At 40.1% G+C, this 19,023-nt stretch overlaps 1 protein-coding gene across 1 annotated transcript in view; it reads left to right on the forward strand.

Annotated features, from left to right (window-relative positions):
- Positions 1–19,023, forward strand: part of LOC111156633 (small nuclear RNA activating complex polypeptide 3) — a 39,509-nt gene that overhangs the window by 6,345 nt on the left and 14,141 nt on the right. Inside the window, exons 3-5 of the mRNA XM_022517641.1 lie at positions 6,621–6,705; positions 15,505–15,609; positions 17,471–17,620. Of these exons, the coding sequence (XP_022373349.1) occupies positions 6,621–6,705; positions 15,505–15,609; positions 17,471–17,620 (340 nt within the window). The remainder of the gene's footprint in view (positions 1–6,620; positions 6,706–15,504; positions 15,610–17,470; positions 17,621–19,023) is intronic.

Here is a 19,023-nt window from a genome sequence, read left to right on the forward strand (position 1 = left end):
CAGGCCCCCCGCTGAGCAGAGAGCCCAGTGCTGGGCTCAATCCCAGGACTCTGGGATCATGACCTGAGCCAAAGGTAGAGGCTTTAACTCACTGAGCCACCCAGGCGCCCCTAATTTTTTTTTTTTTTAAGATTTCTTTATTTATTTGGCGGGGGCAGAAGGAGACGGAGAGACAATCTTAAACAGATTCCCCACGGATCACGTGGAGCCTGTTGTGGGACTCAGTCCCACAACCCTGAGATCATGACCTAAGCCAAAACCGAGAGTTGGACACTTAACCAACTGTGCCACCCAGGTGCCCCTGAGATTAATAATTATAAACAAAGCAAACTTTTTTGCTATAGTTAATAAAATACCAATTGGCTTATAATAACTTTTTTTTTTTGTTTACTTGTAATGATTTTATTAAGCCACATTGTATAATAATTTTCAGGTCACTTGACACGTTTCACCTGGCTGTTTCTCCAGATTGACTGAATCTCCTTGGTTGTCTTCTGGTCCCTTCCACAGGACATGTGGAAGGAAGTTTATATATGATCTAATGTAAAAGGAGTCAGTATGGCATTATTCTGCTGGGATTATTTAGATGTACTTTGAAACTATTACATTTTAAACATGACTAGCGGTAATCTTAACAGTACTGCAAGTAAATTAGACTTGTACCAAATGCTAAATCTGTATCCCTATGCTTTCTCTAAACCTTCCTTTCTTCTCTCCACCAGTAACTTAAAGACAAAATCTGAATACATGACCCCTTTATTATGGCATAAAAATGAACACACTTTGAGCACTTTTTAACCTCAGCAAAAGGCTCTTGAAAGAGGTTGATTCTCCTCTCATACATGCTGCTGTCTTTGTTCCATACCAAGCTAAATAACTTGCCGTCAGCATTCCTGAAATTTTTTTTTTAATTTTTCTTTTATTTTATTTATTTGACAGAGAGAGAGAGATCACAAGTAGGCAGAGAGGCAGGCAGAGAGAGGAGGAAGCAGGCTCACTGCTGAGCAGAGAGCCCGATGAGGGGCTTGATCCCAGAACCCTGAGATCATGACCTGAGCCGAAGGCAGAGGCTTAACCCACTGAGCCACCCAGGTGCCCCTCCTGAAATTTTTTTAACCTTGAAGACTAATTCCTAGGAACTGGAGCAGTAATTGCTACTACATGGGCACTACTGAAACTTATCTGTCACCCCCAAAGCTGCAGCAACATTAGTTTTAATACAATAGCGATTTCATTTAGTCTGCCCCATCCTCTGACTTGACTAGCCAACAGAGCACTGCTCAGTGCACCATTTAAAGGATGTGAAAGGGGAACTTCAGAGTCCTGCAAGAAGAAGAGAGCCACAGAACTGAAGGACTCAACTCTCCCTACCACCAGAGCAAACAAACAAACCCACTGTAGTTTACCTGGGCTTTGTTAGAAGACAGAAAAGAGTACCATTAAAGTAGGAATCTTACAAACCCTCTTCCACCACAAGTATCACAAAATGAGTAAATAGAAATACAGTCCATAGGGAGTTTGTTGCAGAAAATCAGAAAGCTGTTTATACAAATAATCTCTCTCCTTTTCCCAGGTAGTAACTAGGAAACAAGAAAACCAAATTTGCATTCCAAACAAAATTGAGTATACTAAAACAAGCATTTGAGGATAGAAAAGCATTTTGGATCTGAAATTTTGAAACTAAGAACAGAAATGATGAGAAAAAGGAGGAATGGAGAAAAAAAAAGTGGTGAAACTCAGAAAATGGAAGAAAAAAGAATTTCTCAAACGAATTATGAGATAACTAAGGCAGAATAGATGCAAATGAAAAATTGATTTAATTTAATGCCTCTCATTAAATTAGTGTCCTACTGTTAGCAAGTTCCTAGCTGTGCATCTTGTATGTGCTATAGTTTTGTTCTGTAAAGTTGATCACTAGTATTTGGTATGTGTGTGTACACATACATGTATGTGAGTGTGTGTGTGTGTGTGTGTGAGCGCGCGTGTGCGCGCACGCGTGCATGCGTATCCCTATCAGTTGGGGTTTGTGGCTTTTAGCATTAAAATGTGACCTTTGGGGGCACTTGGGTGGCTCAGTGGCTTAAGCATCCTACTCTTGGTTTCAGCTCAGGTCATGATCTCAGGGTCCTGGGATAGAGTCCTGCAGTAGGCTCCACACTCAGGATGAATTCACTCCCCACCACGCCCTCTCTCTGCCCCTCCTACTTGTGCTGTCGCTCTCTCTCTCTCTCTCTCTGTCTAAAATAAATAAAAGTCTTTTTAAAAAAAATATAGAGGTCCCCGGGTGGCTGAGTTGGTTAAGCATCTGCCTTTGGCTCAGGCACGATCCCAGGGTCCTGGGATCATGCCTCACATTGGGCTTCCTGTTCAGTGGGAAGTCTGCTTCTCCCTCTCCCTCTGCCTGCCACTTCTCCTGCTTGTGCTTTTGGTCTCTGTCAAATAAAGTCTTAAAAAAAAAAAGTGAACTTTGTCACATTTAATGTTTCAGGGCTTGAAATCTGTTTCCTATCAGGACAACTATAGCTGCGTGATTTTCCTTTCCATTTATCTGGTATACTTTTGTCCAATCCTTTTTTTCCCCTCTGAATCACTTTATTTTATATATGCCTATTGTCTGCACAAGATTTTTGTTTTGTGAGCCACATGTAAACCCCTTTTATATTTTTTCTTTTTTTTTTTTTCAAAGATTTTATTTATTTATTTGACAGACAGAGATCACAAGTAGGCAGAGAGGCAGAGGGGGAGGAATATTAGGGAACACTTGGCATACCCCCACAAGTTGATTGTATATTAGATCACAAAGAAAACATAGTAACATACATAAAGTACAAACTACTATAAACAATACTCTGTGGTCACAACATAATAAAACTAGAGTTTACTAAAAAAAACAAAATGAGGCCATTCTAGGGGTGCCTGGGTGGCCTGGTCACTTGGACTCTTGGTTTCCGCTCAGGTCACGAGGTCTGGGTTGTGAGAACAGGCTCTATGTTGGGCCTTGTATTTGGCTGGGAGTCTGCTTGCGATTCTCTCTTTCCCTCTCCCTCTGTCCCTCCCTTGGCTGGCTTATGCACACCTGTTCTCTCTCTTTCTCAAATAAATAAATAAATAAATAAATAAATCTTAAACATTAGCCCATTCTACCTGGAAATTTTTAAAAGTCGTTAAATACAGGCCTACCTTGGAGATCTTGTGGGGCAGTTCTAGACCACCACAGTAAAGCAAATATTACAATAAAGCGAGTCAGGTGAATTTTTTTGATTTCTCAGTGCCTATAAAAGTTATATTTATTTTTTATTTTTACTTTAAAAAAAAAGATTTATTTGAGAGAGAGAGAGAGAGTACAAGCATAGGGACAGGGAGAATCAGATTCCTGCTGAGCAGGGAGCCCTATGTGGGGCTTGATCCCCAGGGCTTTGGGATCATGACCTGAGCCAGAGGCAGACACTTAACCAACTGCGCCACCCAGGTGCACCGATACAAGCTTTTTCTAGGGTTATTTGGTAAAGTCTGACACAAACTACATAGGTGCTTATCTTTTCATCCAAGCAGGCCCACTTCTGGCAATCTATACTAAGGATACACTCCCAATAATATGAAAATACAGTATGAACAAGGTTATTCATTGCAGCATTGTTTGTAATTCAAAATATTTGAACCATCCTAAATATACATACATAGGAGAGTGTTGAACAAAGGGTAGGACGTCCATATAGTTGAGTGTTTAAGCTCTACTAAAGGTTGAGAAAGGATGAACCAATAGGGTGATTTCTAGGAGATACTGTTACATGAAAAAAGCAAAGCCTTCCAAAAAGCGTATCCTATCTTTCATGTGGAAAGTAGGCTTGCATGTTATCAGTTTGTTGGCTTTCGTCTATAAATTGACCTTTTTCGCCTGCTCTGTAAAAATGGGCCTTGGCCCTTCAAATATATATCCTTTATCAGTACCTGGCAGTCAGTAGCACCCATTGCCCAGCCCCTTTCTTTGCCGCTCCTCTCCTGATGCTTCTCCCATACAGCTTTTCCTGGTACTCTGGATTTCTGCAGTTGCACTGGTGGAGAACCATAGCCACTTTCTCTGCCCTTCAATGAGTCCCAGCCATGGCCTTCGAGCAAAGTGCAGATCTCAGTTCCAGGGGTGGGGGGGCGGGGGGGTACATGACTTCTTGGGTATGCTTTCTCTGTCCAAATGGTAGGATACTCCTTAGATCTGCTGTTCCTTTATAGTAGAGTTCTCTACTTCTTAAGAGCTAATCTCTCATTACTCTAATACTCTGTTCATCTTTGGCTTAAGCTTTCTTTGTTCTAATTACTGTTTAGGTCTCAGACTGATAGAAAATTTTAGGAAAATACACAGATACTTGCTTATTTGAACAAAAGAAATGGAAGGGATAAACTAGAAATGTAGAGATTGGTTGCCTACAAGGGGTGGGTGGGAATGGAGTAGAAAGTAAGGAGGGAGTGGGAACAAGTTAGTAGGGATGAAGAGGGAATGACACTTCTTGCAGTGTGTTCATATATGTATTTATAACTCTGATCCTTAGAACCATAGTGATGTTTCACCTGTCTTTTACACATCCCAAAAGCAATCAAAACCAGCTAGGGTGTGGGTGGGGGAACCCAAAAATAGAGTATAAAAACTAACACACGAGGGGCACCTGGGTGGCTCAGTTGGTTAAACGTTTGCCTTCGACTCAGGTCATGATCCTGGAGTCCCAGGATCGAGTCCCACATCGGGCTCCCTGCTCAGCCGGGAGTCTGCTTCTCCCTCTGCCCCTCACCTTGCTTATGTTCTCTCTCTCTCTCTCTCTCTGTCTTTCAAATAAATAAGTAAAATCTGAAATAAGTAAATAAATAGGTAAATAAAGTTAAAAAAAAAAAACAAAATACTAAGCCATGAGCTTGTGTCACAACATAACAACACTGAAGAGAAGGGGAAGAAAGAACTAACCTAAGTGTTACAAAAGCATGTCTTGATTTAGTGTTACAAAGCTAGAAACAAAAGGTACTGCTCATGTTTTAGTGTTTCTCACAGGGGTATAGATGAGCAATTCTGAAACTGTTTTCTAGACTCAAACAAATAACTTACTAGATAATGGGAGTTGGGTTTCTCACTTGTGGAGAAAAACGTGACAACGAAAGGTTAAAGGCTAAATGAGTGATTTTAGTTTGGGATTAGGAGCATCAGTATAAACTTGTGGTTTTAAGTATATAACAGAAAAATACAGAAGTGCAGATATTCGTACATGTGTGGTATAATACACAGAGTTACGTTTTCTACCTTTCTCTCCCAAGAGGTCTGGAAGAAGTGCTGACTGCTCCAACAGTGACCACACCTAGTACTCAGCTGATGGCCTCTAAAACCTGTCTTGTTGAGGCTCTTAGATTTTAAGACTGAGATAAGGAAGTGCAAGGTGAACCTCAAGCATCTTACAGTGCTAGAAAATAAGGAAATGCTCCTTAAAAGGGATGAGGGTTTGTTGAAAGACAGGATCCAACTCAAAGGAGCTCCTAACAGCCACCAGTAGAACAGTTTGATTGATAGAATAATTACATTATTAGATTTTAACTTACAGAATGAAATAAATGCGAGCTCATATTAGTATAAATGATCAAATATATGGGAAGAGAGAGATAGGTCTTCCTCATAATACCAGTGAGTAAATGTAGAAGGAGGGAAATAGAGAATCGCCCTTAGGCATGTTCCACAGTAAAAAATGTTGCAGACAAATCTGCCTTTGAATGCTAAAATCCCTGGGTGAAATTTTGAGGAGAAACAAGATTTGCATGGTTTCAAAGTATCTTCCCCAAATACTTAATGAGTACAGAGGAAAAGAAAGTTATCTCTCTAGTGTAGGAATCTGGTGTTCAGGAGCTTAACCAAAGTAAACATCACCAGTAACAGGACATGTAAATATGAACATCATGAACCTCTTGGTGTGACACCATGAGGACATCATCCTTGTGATAGTCCTGCAAAAAATGGGCAGCATTACTCCAGTCGTGGGGAACCAGCAGTCAATGCAAATTCAAGGACATTCTACAAAATAACGAAGAAGAGCTCTTCAGAAGTGTCAAGGTGATAAAAGACAAGGAAAACTGCAGAATTGCAGACAAATAGAGGGAATGCAGTATAGTGTCCTGCAGAGGATCCTGGGGCAAGAAAAAAGGCATTTCATCAAAAAAAACTTGTGAAATTCGAAAAAGACTTAGAGTTACTGATACTATGTTAATGTTAATTTTCTGATCCTGATAATTATGATTATGTAAGGTGTTAACATAGGGAAAACTGGGTGAGAGATTTAAGGGGACTCTCTACTATTTTTATAGCTTCTTTTAGCTTTAGGTCTAAAATTAGCTCAAAATTCATTCTCAGGGCACCTTGGTGGCTCAGTGAGTTAAGTGTCGGACTTGATGTCGGCTCAGGTCATGATCTCAGAGTCATGAGATCACTGGGCACGGAGCCTCCTTGGAATTCTTTCTTCTCTCCCTCTGCCCCTGCCACTCTCTCTCTCAAAAAAAAAAAAAAAAAAAAAAATCAAATGAATGTTAAGTATTAAAGATATATCGGAAGACCTAGTACAGCTATTGAAGTTTGATTTTTCTTGTTCCTCTAACAGGATTAGAAAAAGGCTTCTGGAACAGCGAGAAGAAACTATAACAATAGACCGGGTTTGCAGACAAGAAACATTTGCTTATGAGATGGTAAGAGTCTCATCTTTTTTTTTTCCCCATAAAATTGTGAACACTGTCATTGGGTGTTAGTGATCACTGATGGTGTCTTTATATTGGATATGCTTAGTTGAAAACAAACTTAGAGAAACCTCATTGGGACTGGTAAAGTAGGAGAAAAAGACCCACAGAATTCAAATGATGGAGCACCTGGGTCACTCGGTCAGTTAAGCGTCTGCCTTTGGCTCAGGTCATGATCCCAGGGGCCTGGGATTGATCCCTGTCTCAGGTTCCTTGCTCACTGGAGAGCCTGCTTCTCCCTCTCCTCACTCGAGTGCTCTCTCTCACTATCTCTGCCTCTTGTCTCAAATAAAAATCTTTGGGGGAAAAAAAGGGATTGAAATGATGGCATGTTTGACTCTAAGATCTCTGCCGTTGTTCTTGCATTTATTTATTCTTGCATTTATTCATTGATTCATTCATTCAGATTTTATTTATTTATTTGACAGTGAGAGAGCACAAGCAGGGGGAGCAGCAGAGGGAGAGGGAGAAGCAGGCTCCCTGCTGAGCATGGAACCCTATGCGGGGTTTGATCCCAGGACCCTGGGATCCTGACCTGAACTGGGGTCAGACGCTTAACTGACTGAGCCACCCAAGCATCCCTTTATTTCTGCTTTTAGTTTGGTTTTGCTCTTTATCTTAGGCTAAATTCATGCCTTTTCATCCCCCTGTTGCTGGTACTTTAGTCTGCTCCTGATTTTGGTTAGGCACATTCTTAATCCACCATCTCTTATGTAAACCCTCAGAAAAGTTTAAGATGATAAATAATGAGGGCTCATTCAGTACATATTCTAAAGGACCTCCTGAGTGTCAGATGCTGTGTTGGGCACTTGATAATACATAGAGACATTTGTTTTCTTTACCTTTTATTTATTTTTTTAAGCTTTTATTTATTTGTTTGAAAGATAGAGTGAGCACATGTGAGAGAGAGAGAGAAGAGGCTGGAGGAGGGGCAGAGGAGAGGGAGAAGCAGGCTCCTTGAAGAGCAGGGAGCCTGATGCAGGACTTGATCCAGGCCCCTGGGCCGAAGGCAGACGCTTAGCAACTGAGCCATCCAGGCACCCTTGTTTTTTTTTATTGTGGTAAAATTTGCATTACATAAAATTTACTATTTAACCATTTTAAAATGTTTGATTTAAGTGGCATTAAGTACATTCACTGTGTCAGGTACCCATCACTATTTCCAGAACTCTTTCATCATCTCAAACAAATTCTCTACTGATTAAATAACTCCCCATTTTTCTTTTCCTCAGCCCTTGGTAACCTTTATTCTACTTTCTGTCTCTGTGTATTTGCCTGCTCTAATACCTCATAAGTGGGGTCATGCACTATTTTCCTTTTGTGTTCAGCTTGTTTTACTTACTTATTATAATGTTTTAAAGGTTTATCTGTGTGTGGTATGTATCAGGACTTCGTTCCCTTTTTCTTTCTTTTGACTGAGTAGTATTTCTGTTTATGGATATGCTACATCTTGTTTATCTGTTCATCTTCTGATGGACATTTGGCTTATTTCCATTTTTTGGCTATTGTAAATAGTGCTGCTGTGAACACCAGTATACAGCTGTCTGTCTGAATTCATTTTCAGTTCTTTTCAGTATATACCTGAGCTCAGTCATATGGTAATTCTAGGTACATCTTGAGGCACCACCGAACTGTTTTCCACAGACAGTCCCACCAGCAGTGCACAAAGGCTCCAATTCCTTTGCATTCTCTTCAACATTTGTTACTGTTTTTTGACAATAGCCATCCTAGTGGTATCTCATTATGATTTCAGTTGCATTTCCAAATGGTAAGTGATGTTGAGCATCTTTGGAGAAATGTTTATTCAAGTCCTTTACTTGTGTTTTAATTGCATTGTCTCTTTGTTGAGTTGTAAAACTTCTTTGCATATTCTGAATACCAGACCCTTACCATATGTGTGATTTTAAAATGTTTTCTCCCATCTATAGGTCGTCTTTTCACTCCCTTGATAGTTTCCTCTGATGTACAAAAGTTTTAAAATTTGATTAAATTCACTTTATCTGTTTTCTTTGTTGTTGTTATCTGTGCTTTTGGTGTCATTCTTTTTTTTTTTTTTTTTTAAAGATTTTATTTATTTATTTTGACAGAGAGAAATCACAAGCAGGCAGAGAGGCAGGCAGAGAGAGGAGGAAGCAGGCTCCCTGCTGAGCAGAAAGCCCGATGCGGGGCTCGAACCCAGGACCTGGGATCATGACCTGAGCCGAAGGCAGCGGCTTAACCCACTGAGCCACCCAGGCGCCCCTTTTGGTGTCATTCTTAAGAAACTATTGGCAAATCCAATGTAATGAAGCTCCCCCCCCCATGTTTTCTTCTAAGAGTTTATAGTTTTAGCTCTTAGTTCAAGTCTTTGATCCATTTTGAGTTAATTTTTATATATGATATAAGGGAAAGGTTTAACTTCATTCATTTGTATGTGAATATCCAGTTTTCCCAGCACCATTTGTTGAAGAATGGTCTCTTGAATGGTCTTAACATGTTTGTTAAAAGTCCGTTGACCATGTGAGATTTATTTCTGAGTTCTCTATTCCACTCCATTAGTCTATATGTCTGTCTTATCCTAATCCTAATCCTGTTTTGCTTATTATAGCTTTGTGGTCATTTTTGAAATTGGGAAATGTGAGTCTTCCAACTTTAATCTTTTTCAGGATTGTTTTGGTTGGCTATTTATGGTCCCTCAGAATTCCCTAGGAATTTTAGGAGGGTTGTTTTATTTCTGAGGAAAAAAAAAACAAATCATAGAGGGCCCCTGGGTGGCTCAGTCAGTTAAGCCGCTGCCTTCAGCTCAGGTCATGATCCCAGGGTCCTGGGATAGAGCCCTACATCGGGCTCCCTGCTCAGCAGGGAGTCTGTTTCTCCTTCTCCCTCTGCCTACTGCTCTACCTGCTTGTGCTCTCTATCTCTCTGTCAAATAAATAAAATCTTTAAAAAAAAATCAGAGATTTTGATAGGGATTGAATTGACTCTATATGATTTGGGATAGTATTGTCATCTGAATATCTTCGAATCCATGAACAAGCTATGCCTTTCAGTTTATTAAAGTTGTCATTAGTTTTGTTCAGTAATGTTTTATAGTTTTTAAGTGTACCAGTCTTTGATTTTTTTTTTCTTTTTTTATGATTTTTTTATTCTTCTAAAGTAATTTCTACACCCACCATGGGCTTGAATTTACAACCCTGAGATCAGAGTTGCATGCTATACGGACTGAGCCAGGCAGGCCCCCAAAGTCTTTTCATTTCTATGAAATTTATTCCTAAGTATTTTATTACTTTTGATGCTATTATTTTCTTTTTATTTCTTTCTTTCTTCTTTTTTTTTTTTTTTTTTAAGATTGTATTTATTTATTTGACAGAGATCACAAGTAGGCAGAGGCAGGTGGCGGAGGGAGAGTGGGGAGCCAGGCTCCCTGCTGAGCAGAGAGTCCAATGCAGGGCTCGATCCCAGGACTCTGGGATCATGACCTGAGCTGAAGGCAGAGGCTTTAACCCACTGAGCCACCCAGGTGCCCCGCTATTGTTTTCTTAATATCTTTTACAAGTTATACACTGCTAGTATATAGAAATACAACTGGTTTTTGTGTGTTGATTTTGTAGCCTGCAACTTTGGTAAATTTATTTGCTCTAATAGGCTTTTTGTGTGGATTCTTTAGGATTTGATACATAGAAGATCATGCCTGTTATCTGTAAACAGAACTAACTTTATCTCTTACTTTCTATTTTGCTTGCTCATTCACTCTGTTTCCTTCCTTCCTTTTTAAAAATCTAATTGTTCTAGCTAGAATTTCTAGTACTATGTTGAGTAGAAGTGACAAAAGTGTATATCCTTATAGTCTTTCACCACTGAGTATGATTTTAGCTGTGGATTTTTTGTATATATCCTTGATCGTGTTGAGGAAGTACCCCTTTGTTCCTAGTTCCTATTTTGGAAGGGTTTTGGATTTCCTCATACTTTTTCTGTATTTCAGTGAAATAATGATGTGGGTGTTTTCCATCTTTCTGTTAATGTAGTGTATGACATTGATTGATTTGCATGTGTTGAACTACTCTTGCATCCTGAGGATAAATCCCACTTGGTTGTGGTATATAATCCTTTTCATATGCTGCTGAATTTGGCTTGCTGTATTTTGTGGTTTTCTTTTAATTTTTTTTTTAGATTTTATTTATTTATTTGACATAGAGATCACAAGTAGGCAGAGAGGCAGGCAGAGAGAGAGGGGGAAGCAGGCTCCCTGCTGAGCAGGGAGCCCAATGCAGGGCTCAATCCCAGGACCCTGAGATCATGACCTGAGCTGAAGGTAGATGCTTCACTGACTGAGCCACCCAGACACCACAGTTTGCTGGTATTTTGTTAGGGAGTTTTGCACTTATATTTATAAAGGATATTGGCCTGTAGTTTTCTTGTGGTGTCTTTGTCTGGCTTTGGTATCAGAATCTCATAGAATGAATTAGGAAGTATTCCTTCCAGGGGCGCCTGGGTGGTTGGGCATCATGATCCCAGGGTCCTGGGATCGAGCCCCACATTGGGCTCCAGATCCTCTCCCTCTCTCTCTCAAATACATAAATAAATAAAATCCTAAGGAAAAAAAGTATTCCCTCGGTGCACTTGACTGGCTCAGTCAGTAGAGCATGTGACTCTTGACCTTGGGTTATCAGTTCAAGTACCACATTGGGCATAGAGCTTACTTCAAAAAAAAAAAAAAAAAAGTATTCTCTCTCCTTCACACTTCTTTCTTGGAAGACGTTGAGGGGGAGGATGTTAATTCTTTGGTACAGTTCACCGGTGAAACCATCTAGTCCTGTGCTTTTCTTTGTTTATAAGTTTTTAATTACTGTTCAGTCTCCTTACCATTATATCACTGCAGCAATATGCTGTTAATATTCAGATTTTCTGTTTTTTCTTGGATTAGCTTTTCTTTTTTTTTTTTTTTTAAGATTTTATTTATTTGTTTATTTGACAGAGATCACAAGTAGGCAGAGAGGCAGGCAGAGAGAGAGGAAGGGAAGCAGGTTCCCCACTGAGCAGAGAGCCTGATGCAAGGCTCGATCCCAGGGAGGCTTTAACCCTCTGAGCCACCCAGGCGCCCCTCTTGGATTAGTTTTGATTGTTGCCTTCCTTCTAGTTTTAGGGTCAGTTTCCCCTTCTTACAGTTTCTTACTGTATACAGTAAGGTTATTTACTTGAGATCATTCTTTTTTAATGCAGATGTTTATTAGCTGTAAGTTTCCCTTTTTGTATTGCTTTTGCAACATCCTGTTCCTTTTTTGTTTTTAGATTTTATTATTTATTAGAGAGAGAGAGAGAGAGAGAGAGCGCACACACAAGCAAGGGGAGTGGCAGGCAGAGGGAGAGGGAGAAGCAGGCTCCCCACAGAGCAAGAGGAGCCTGATGTGGGACTCAATCCTAGGACCCTGGGATTATGACCTGAGTCAGAGGCAGTCACCCAACCAACTGAGCCACGCAGGTGCCCTCCTATAAGTTTCTCTTGCGTTTTTGTTCTCATTTGTCTCAAGGTATTTTCTTGTGATTTCTTTTTTGACCCATTGGTTATTTAAGAGTGTGTTGTTTAATTTCCACTGATTTTTTAAGTTTTTGTTCCTATTACTGATTTCTAGTTTTGTTCAGTTATGATCAGAAAATAAACTTTTCATGATTTCAGTACTTTCATATTCATTAAGGCTTGGTGGTCTAGCTCAGAGAATCATCCGTGTGCACTTGAGAAGAATGTTTTGTTGGATGGAGTGTTCTGTATGTGTCGATTAGGTCTCATTGGTTTGTAGTGTTATTTCCTAATTAATTTTGTGTTTAGTTATTCTACTCATTGAAAGTGGGGTATTGAAATTTGCACCGATTATCATCGAACAGTATATTTTTCCCTTCAATTCTGTCAGTTTTGCTTCGTGTATTTTGGCTTTCTGTTGTTAGCTACATGTGTGTATAATTATTGTACCTTCTTTTGGGATTGCATATTTTAAAATACACAGTGTCCTCCTTTGTCTCCTATAACCTTTTTTGACTTAAAGTTTGTTTTGTCTGACAATAATACAGCTTTCATTTGGTTACTATTTGTGTGGAGTATCTTTTTCCATTTTTTTTACTTTCAACTCTTTGTGTCTTCATGTCTAAAGTGAGTCTCTTACAGAGAGTGTATGGATGATCAAATATTTTTAATCCATTCTGCCAACCTTTGCTTTATTAATGGGAAAGATTGGCCCATCTGTATTTAAAGTAATTACTGATGAGGATTTATTTCTACTATTTAGGTATCTGTATGTCATATCTCTCTTTTGTTCCTTGGTTCCTCTATTACTGTCTTTTTTGGTATTTAGTTAAATTTTTAAGGTGTATTTTGTTTTCCTTCTTTCCATGTGTATGTGTTTACTTATTTTTGTAGTGGTTACCTTGTGGATTACAACTACCATTTTAAAGTTCCAACAACCTAGTCTTAATAATACCAACTTTGTTTCAGTAATACCTTGAAGGATAGATACTCCATTCATATACATCTCTGTCCCTACCCCTTAATGTTGTTACTGTCTCAGATCACATCTTTATGTGTCTGTTAACATAAATTTATAAATATTGGGGTGCCTGGGTGGCTCATTTGTTAAGTATCTGCCTTCAGCTTTGGTCACCATTCCAGGGTCCTGGGATTGAGCCCCACATCCAGCTCCCTGATCTGCGGGAAGCCTGCTTCTCTCTCTCTCACTCCCCCTGCTTGTGTTCCCTCTCTTGCTGCGTTTCTCTCTGTCAAATAAATAAAATCTTTAAAAATAAATAAATAAATTTATAAATATTTTATCCATTTGCTTTTGGGGAAAAAAGGTATAAACTAAATGTACAGTAGCTCTGGCTTTTATATTTGCCTATGTAGTTAACTATTCCCAGTGTCCTTTATTTTTTTCTTATGGATTCAAGTTACTGTGTAGTGTCTTCTAATTTCATCCTGAAGAGCTCTCTTTAGTATTTCTTAAACAAAGCCAACTGGTAATGAATTCCCTCATAGTTTTTACTCTTTTTAAATCTGAAAATGCCTTAATTTCTTTTTTTAATTCCTGAAGGATAATTGTGCCAGGTATAGAATTCTTGGTTAATGTTTTTTTTCTATCATGACTTTTGAATGTGTTTTCCTACTCCCAGCTCACTGAGTGCATTTAAAACAGTTGATTTAACATTTTTGACTAGTAACTTCTGTATTTGGGCCACCTCAAGGGTAGTTTTTGTCAGATTTTTTTTTTCTGTGAATGCGACGTTTCTTTGTTTCTTTGTGTGCTTTATGTTTTTGTTGAGAACAACAAATCTATACTGGACGTCCTGAGTATATTTTTTTTACTTTTTGATTGTTGGAGCTGCATGTATTCCTTGTTGTGTATGGTTATGGATATTTCTGTTTCATCATCTCTGCGGACAGCCAGTGACCTGTTTGAGATTTCCTTAAATGTCTGCCTCCACAAATTTAAAATAAAAGTGGGGGAGGGAAAAATGAAACAAGGTGAAACTAGAGAGGGAGACAAACCATAAGAGACTCAATCTCAAGAAACAAACTGAGGCTTGCTGGAATGGAGGGGGGTGGGAGGGATGGGGTGGCTGGGTGATGGACACTGGGGAGGGTATTTGCTATGGGGAGTGCTGTGAATTGTGTAAGACTGATGAATCATAGACCTGTACCCCTGAAACAAATAATACATTATATGTTAATAGTGAATAAATAAATAAATGAAAGAAAAGTTAAAAAAATAAAAAAAGCCCTGTTTCTAAATTTCCCAGTAGGTGCTGCTGTGGGAAGCCACTGCTGGCAAGAGGCCCAACACCAAGGCCAGTGTCTACATCAGGGCATTACCAGAGCAACCAAAACAACCCCCAGTTTTGGGAGAACAAGTTCCCCATTGCTTGTCATGGCATCAGTCATCCGTTCAGGAACATGGGCCCCTATTTCCACATCTGCAGGGGGGCTGAGGAACCGGGGGATGGTGGCTGGTTTGCACTCTGTGCTTATTAATAAAGAGAAGCAGCTTGTCCTTTCATCGTCACTTTCTGAGTTGATATAACTGACTAATCAGATTCCAGAATTCCACAACAGTTGGTTCCAGTCTCTCTTTCCATCTTATTGGTTGCTTTGGGGGAGGGACTGATCCCTAGAGCTGCCTGCTGTGCCATTTTGCATAGTGTCACTCTCTCTTATTTTTGCATCTGTACTTCTTAACTAGTCTCCTCTAGGGGGCCTGTTTTATAGTTATCGTGCACACATAATAGAAGTGTGAGGGAGTACAGATGCGCTAATGTTGTAAAAGGCAAGACAGTGTTGGTTTTAGAGCCAAACCAATCTGTATTTACATTCAGGCTTGCTGGTTTATCTTGGGTAAATCTGAACCTTGGTGCATCTGTCAAATAGCTTCATAATAGCGTGAGAGGAAGCATGTGGAAGTGCTATTAGCAGCTGTAAATGCCAGCGTTATACCAACATTAGTTGATACTCGTGTTTTATCATTGGTTGCTAAGCATCTAGGGCCAACCATTATTAGATGCTTTATGTACATATTCCTAGCAGTAGTCCTATAAAACAAGTATTTTCTGTTTTGTTGGTTTTTTCGTTGTTGTTGTTGTTTAGATGATGAAACTAAAGCTTAGAGAGGTTTTAACAGTTTTCTTAAGGTAAAATTAGGAGTCAAAGCCAGGGCTGCCTGACTTGCTTACCCACTGCCTCATAGCTGAGTCACACTGATTTTAAGGTCTCTTACTTGTTTTTTTCTCCTTCAGGAGTCACATGCCATAGGAAAAAAGCCTGAAAATCCAGCAGACATGATTGAAGAAGGGGAGCTTATCCTATCTGTGAATATCTTATACCCTGTTATATTTCATAAGGTCAGTAGTAAAACCTTTTTCATTTCACAGATAAAATAGGTGACTTCTGTCAAATGATTTAATTATTTGAAGAGTCACAGTCCTTAGGGTCCAAATCAATGCAAACATATGCTGTTTTATGTAACAGTACACTATTGGAATGTGTTATTCCGGATTGCTTCACTGGAAACAACTGAAAGTATATGTGAATCCACAGTGACTCTAATTATATGAATTCTTGGGTTTGTTTCTTAGTTTTGCTTTTGCTTTTGTTTTTGTTTTAATAGAATAGGTGACTGGTAAAGGAGTAAGTTAACCTTTTTTCACGAATTCAGAATACTTGGGAAGTTGTCTAACTAAAGACAGTTCTTCTTTGATGAAAATGCAGAAAGTCAATAGGTTAAGGAATATTCAGAAATTTCTTAGAGGTCTCTAATAAAAAGAATTCAGTCCTAGCCCAAATGTGTGTATTTTTGATTCCCTGAATAGATGTCACAAACTTCGATAAGGTTTAATTGAAATAATAGTATACCTGAATTGCACTTGTGAAAAATAGTAATGAAGCATCTGGGATGTAGTTGGTACAATTACCCTGCCAGCCAAACCAAACCAATAAAACCAAACTTTTGGGTCTGTAACATGAGAGTAGTGTATAGATTGCTTGACTTCCATGAGGTAACTTGCAAGACATTTTAAAACACTGTTGCTGGGGCACCTGGGTGGCTCAGTCAGTGTAGCTCGCCCAACTCTTGATCTCAGGGTCATGAGTTCAAGCCCTTGGTTGGGTGTGGAGCCTACTTAAAAATCATAATAAATAAAACAGTGCTGCTAGGTAAAGTTATATTCCAAAGGTTCTTGGTAATTACATTTTAGTAGCATCTTGATGATAAACTTGAGCTTAAACTAAGAAAGTTCTGTTGCCAAGTGTCTTAGTCTGTGTGGCTGCTGTAACAAAAAATCACTGATAGAGATGCTTATAACCAGCAGTTTGTCCCAGTTCTAGATGCTGGTGGTCCAAGCTTGGGGCCAGCACAGGCGGGTGAGGCCCTCTTCCATGTCATGGACTTCTCAGGTGGCAGAAGGAGCTAGGGTGCTCTGTGGGATCTTCTATAAGACCATGAAGCCCATTCATGAGGCTCCACTCTCACAACCTCATCACCCCCACCCCCCAAAGACCCAGCCTCTGAACACTATCACTTGGGCATTAGGATTCCAGTATCTGAATTTGGGGTAGACACAGACATTCAGACCATAGCACCAAGTATCTCAGTTGTCTGTTGGATTCTAACTTAACAGAGGTGGCCGAGTGACCATACGACAGGTCCGTGCCATTGAGAAGAGCGAGTCGGCTGCAGCCACAGGGCCACAGGGGGAAGCACTGGAGACAGTTGGGAGTGAGAAGGAGTGAGGAGAAGCTTTAGACCACAGCCTTTATTGAGGTTTCCATGGACAGGGCAGGGCAGGGTAGGGCAGGGCAGGGTAGGGCAGAGCGAACGGTTCAGGCTTGGCTAGTTTGAATAATTCCAGCGGGCTTGGGGGTATAGGGTCTGTCTCCCTAGTTGTCTGCTACCTAACCTTAATTGATTTAGGACAGGGAAATACCTGCTTGGTGTGTGAGAGTGAGAACAAGGAAGTGGCTGCAGAGACCAGGCTCTGGATCACGGTGGGGATGTAAACAATTTTGGCCATTAATTTGGACCTGTACTTAACGGGTGCCAAATTGACAAATACAGAATCTAAGAAAACACAGAACACTGAGTTATGGGGATAACTTCAAATTAAGAAAACCAGTAACTTCATTTAGATCTGGTCAGGACAGGATTTACAGTTTAATTGCTTTGTCTGTAAGTGGACATTTACTTATTTACCATTTGATTTGTAGCACAAAGAACACAAGCCATACCAGACGATGCTGGTATTGGGCAGTCAGAAGCTCACAGAACTGAGGGATTCAATTTGCTGTGTCAGTGACCTCCAGATTGGTGGGGAATTCAGCAACACTCCTGATCAAGCTCCTGAGCACATAAGCAAAGTAAGGTGTTGTGTTTTCTTTTTTTTCCTTAACTCTCATAAATCAAGAAATAATAATAGTAGTAACAATAATAGTAAGCTAAGTAAGTAGTGATTACTCTAGCAGAATCATAAATGTTCCAGTAAATCCTTTCTTCTTTTATGCCATTCTGTCAAATTTATCTGTTCTCTTCTTTTTATCATCAAGACATTTTCAAAGATGAGGCTGGGCTCAGGTTTGATTTTCTGTCTGTCTCCCATTCAGTTCTCAGCCATTCTCTTGTGTACACTCTTCCTTTTAAGGTCATAGTGACACCTAATTGTCTCCTCCATGTTCGTACAACTTGACCTCACTAGCATTCGAATTTGCCATTCACTCTCTCTTTCAAATTCTGAGTTTCCATCTGTCCTAATTCCCCCAGCAAAGGGTGGGTGTCCGCCTGAGGGCTCACTGCCCAGAGAAGGTCCTATCAGTCAAGGCGCAAGACCAAGCCTGGACACATCCGTCTGATGTTGGTCCTTAGCTGCTGTTTGCCACAGAGATGCTGTCAAAAGGACAGAAATTTACATACCCATTGGTTAAAGATAGAAAGGGGCGGAGTGGTAGACTGGCCACCCACAAAGTTTTCCGAAGGGATTGCTCGCCCTGTAGAATAATAGGGCCTTGATCTCTCTGTAAGTTCATGGTAAGGCAAACGAGCTAATTCTGTTACTTGGTGCACCTCTGGTGGAAGACTCAGATTTACTGGCCCACTTAAAAGGGGCAGTCTCTCCTGTAGCTCAGAAAAGGATATTTGGGTCAGATAGAATGGGGAGAGAGTTTGGATGAGAACCACCACAGTCACTATTTTTGCCAGTTCCTGTGCCATCAGCCATAAAACTGTTCTTAGCACGTAGGTTTCAGGGTGCCTGGGTGGCTCAGTCAGTTGTGTCTGCCTCAGCTCAGGTCATGATCTCAGGGTCCTGGGATCAAGCCCCGGATTGGGCTCCCTGCTTAGCGGGGAGTCTGCTTCTCCCTCACCTCTTGCCTCCTTCCCCCTGCTCATGCTCTCTCTGTCAGATTTAAAAAAAAAAAAAAAAAAAAAAAGTGGGCTTCACTTTGGTGGTTCTTATAAATTCTTCTGGGCTTTCCTCAGTTTTCATGGTTTTAAGTATACTCTAATCTTTGTTAATGCCACTCTGTCTGCTGCCTTCTCTCCTCATTTCCAAACCATTATTTTGAGTGGCTGCTGGACATTGTCATTGAGCCTCAGTGCTGCCTGGCATTTTTTTCACATCTCTATAGTTGATTCATTCTGCTCCTTTTCCGGGGGTGCGGGAGGGGGCAGCTGTGATTCATTCTGAAACTGCCTACATATCCTCATGAGTTACCATCAGTGGAAACTCTGGCTGTTTGTTTCATGGAGAACATAAAGTTACCAGAAA

The sequence above is a fragment of the Enhydra lutris genome, unplaced genomic scaffold (genome assembly GCF_002288905.1).
Source record: "Enhydra lutris kenyoni isolate GAN:26980312 unplaced genomic scaffold, ASM228890v2 scaffoldscaffold47, whole genome shotgun sequence".
Taxonomy (NCBI): Eukaryota; Metazoa; Chordata; class Mammalia; order Carnivora; family Mustelidae; genus Enhydra; species Enhydra lutris.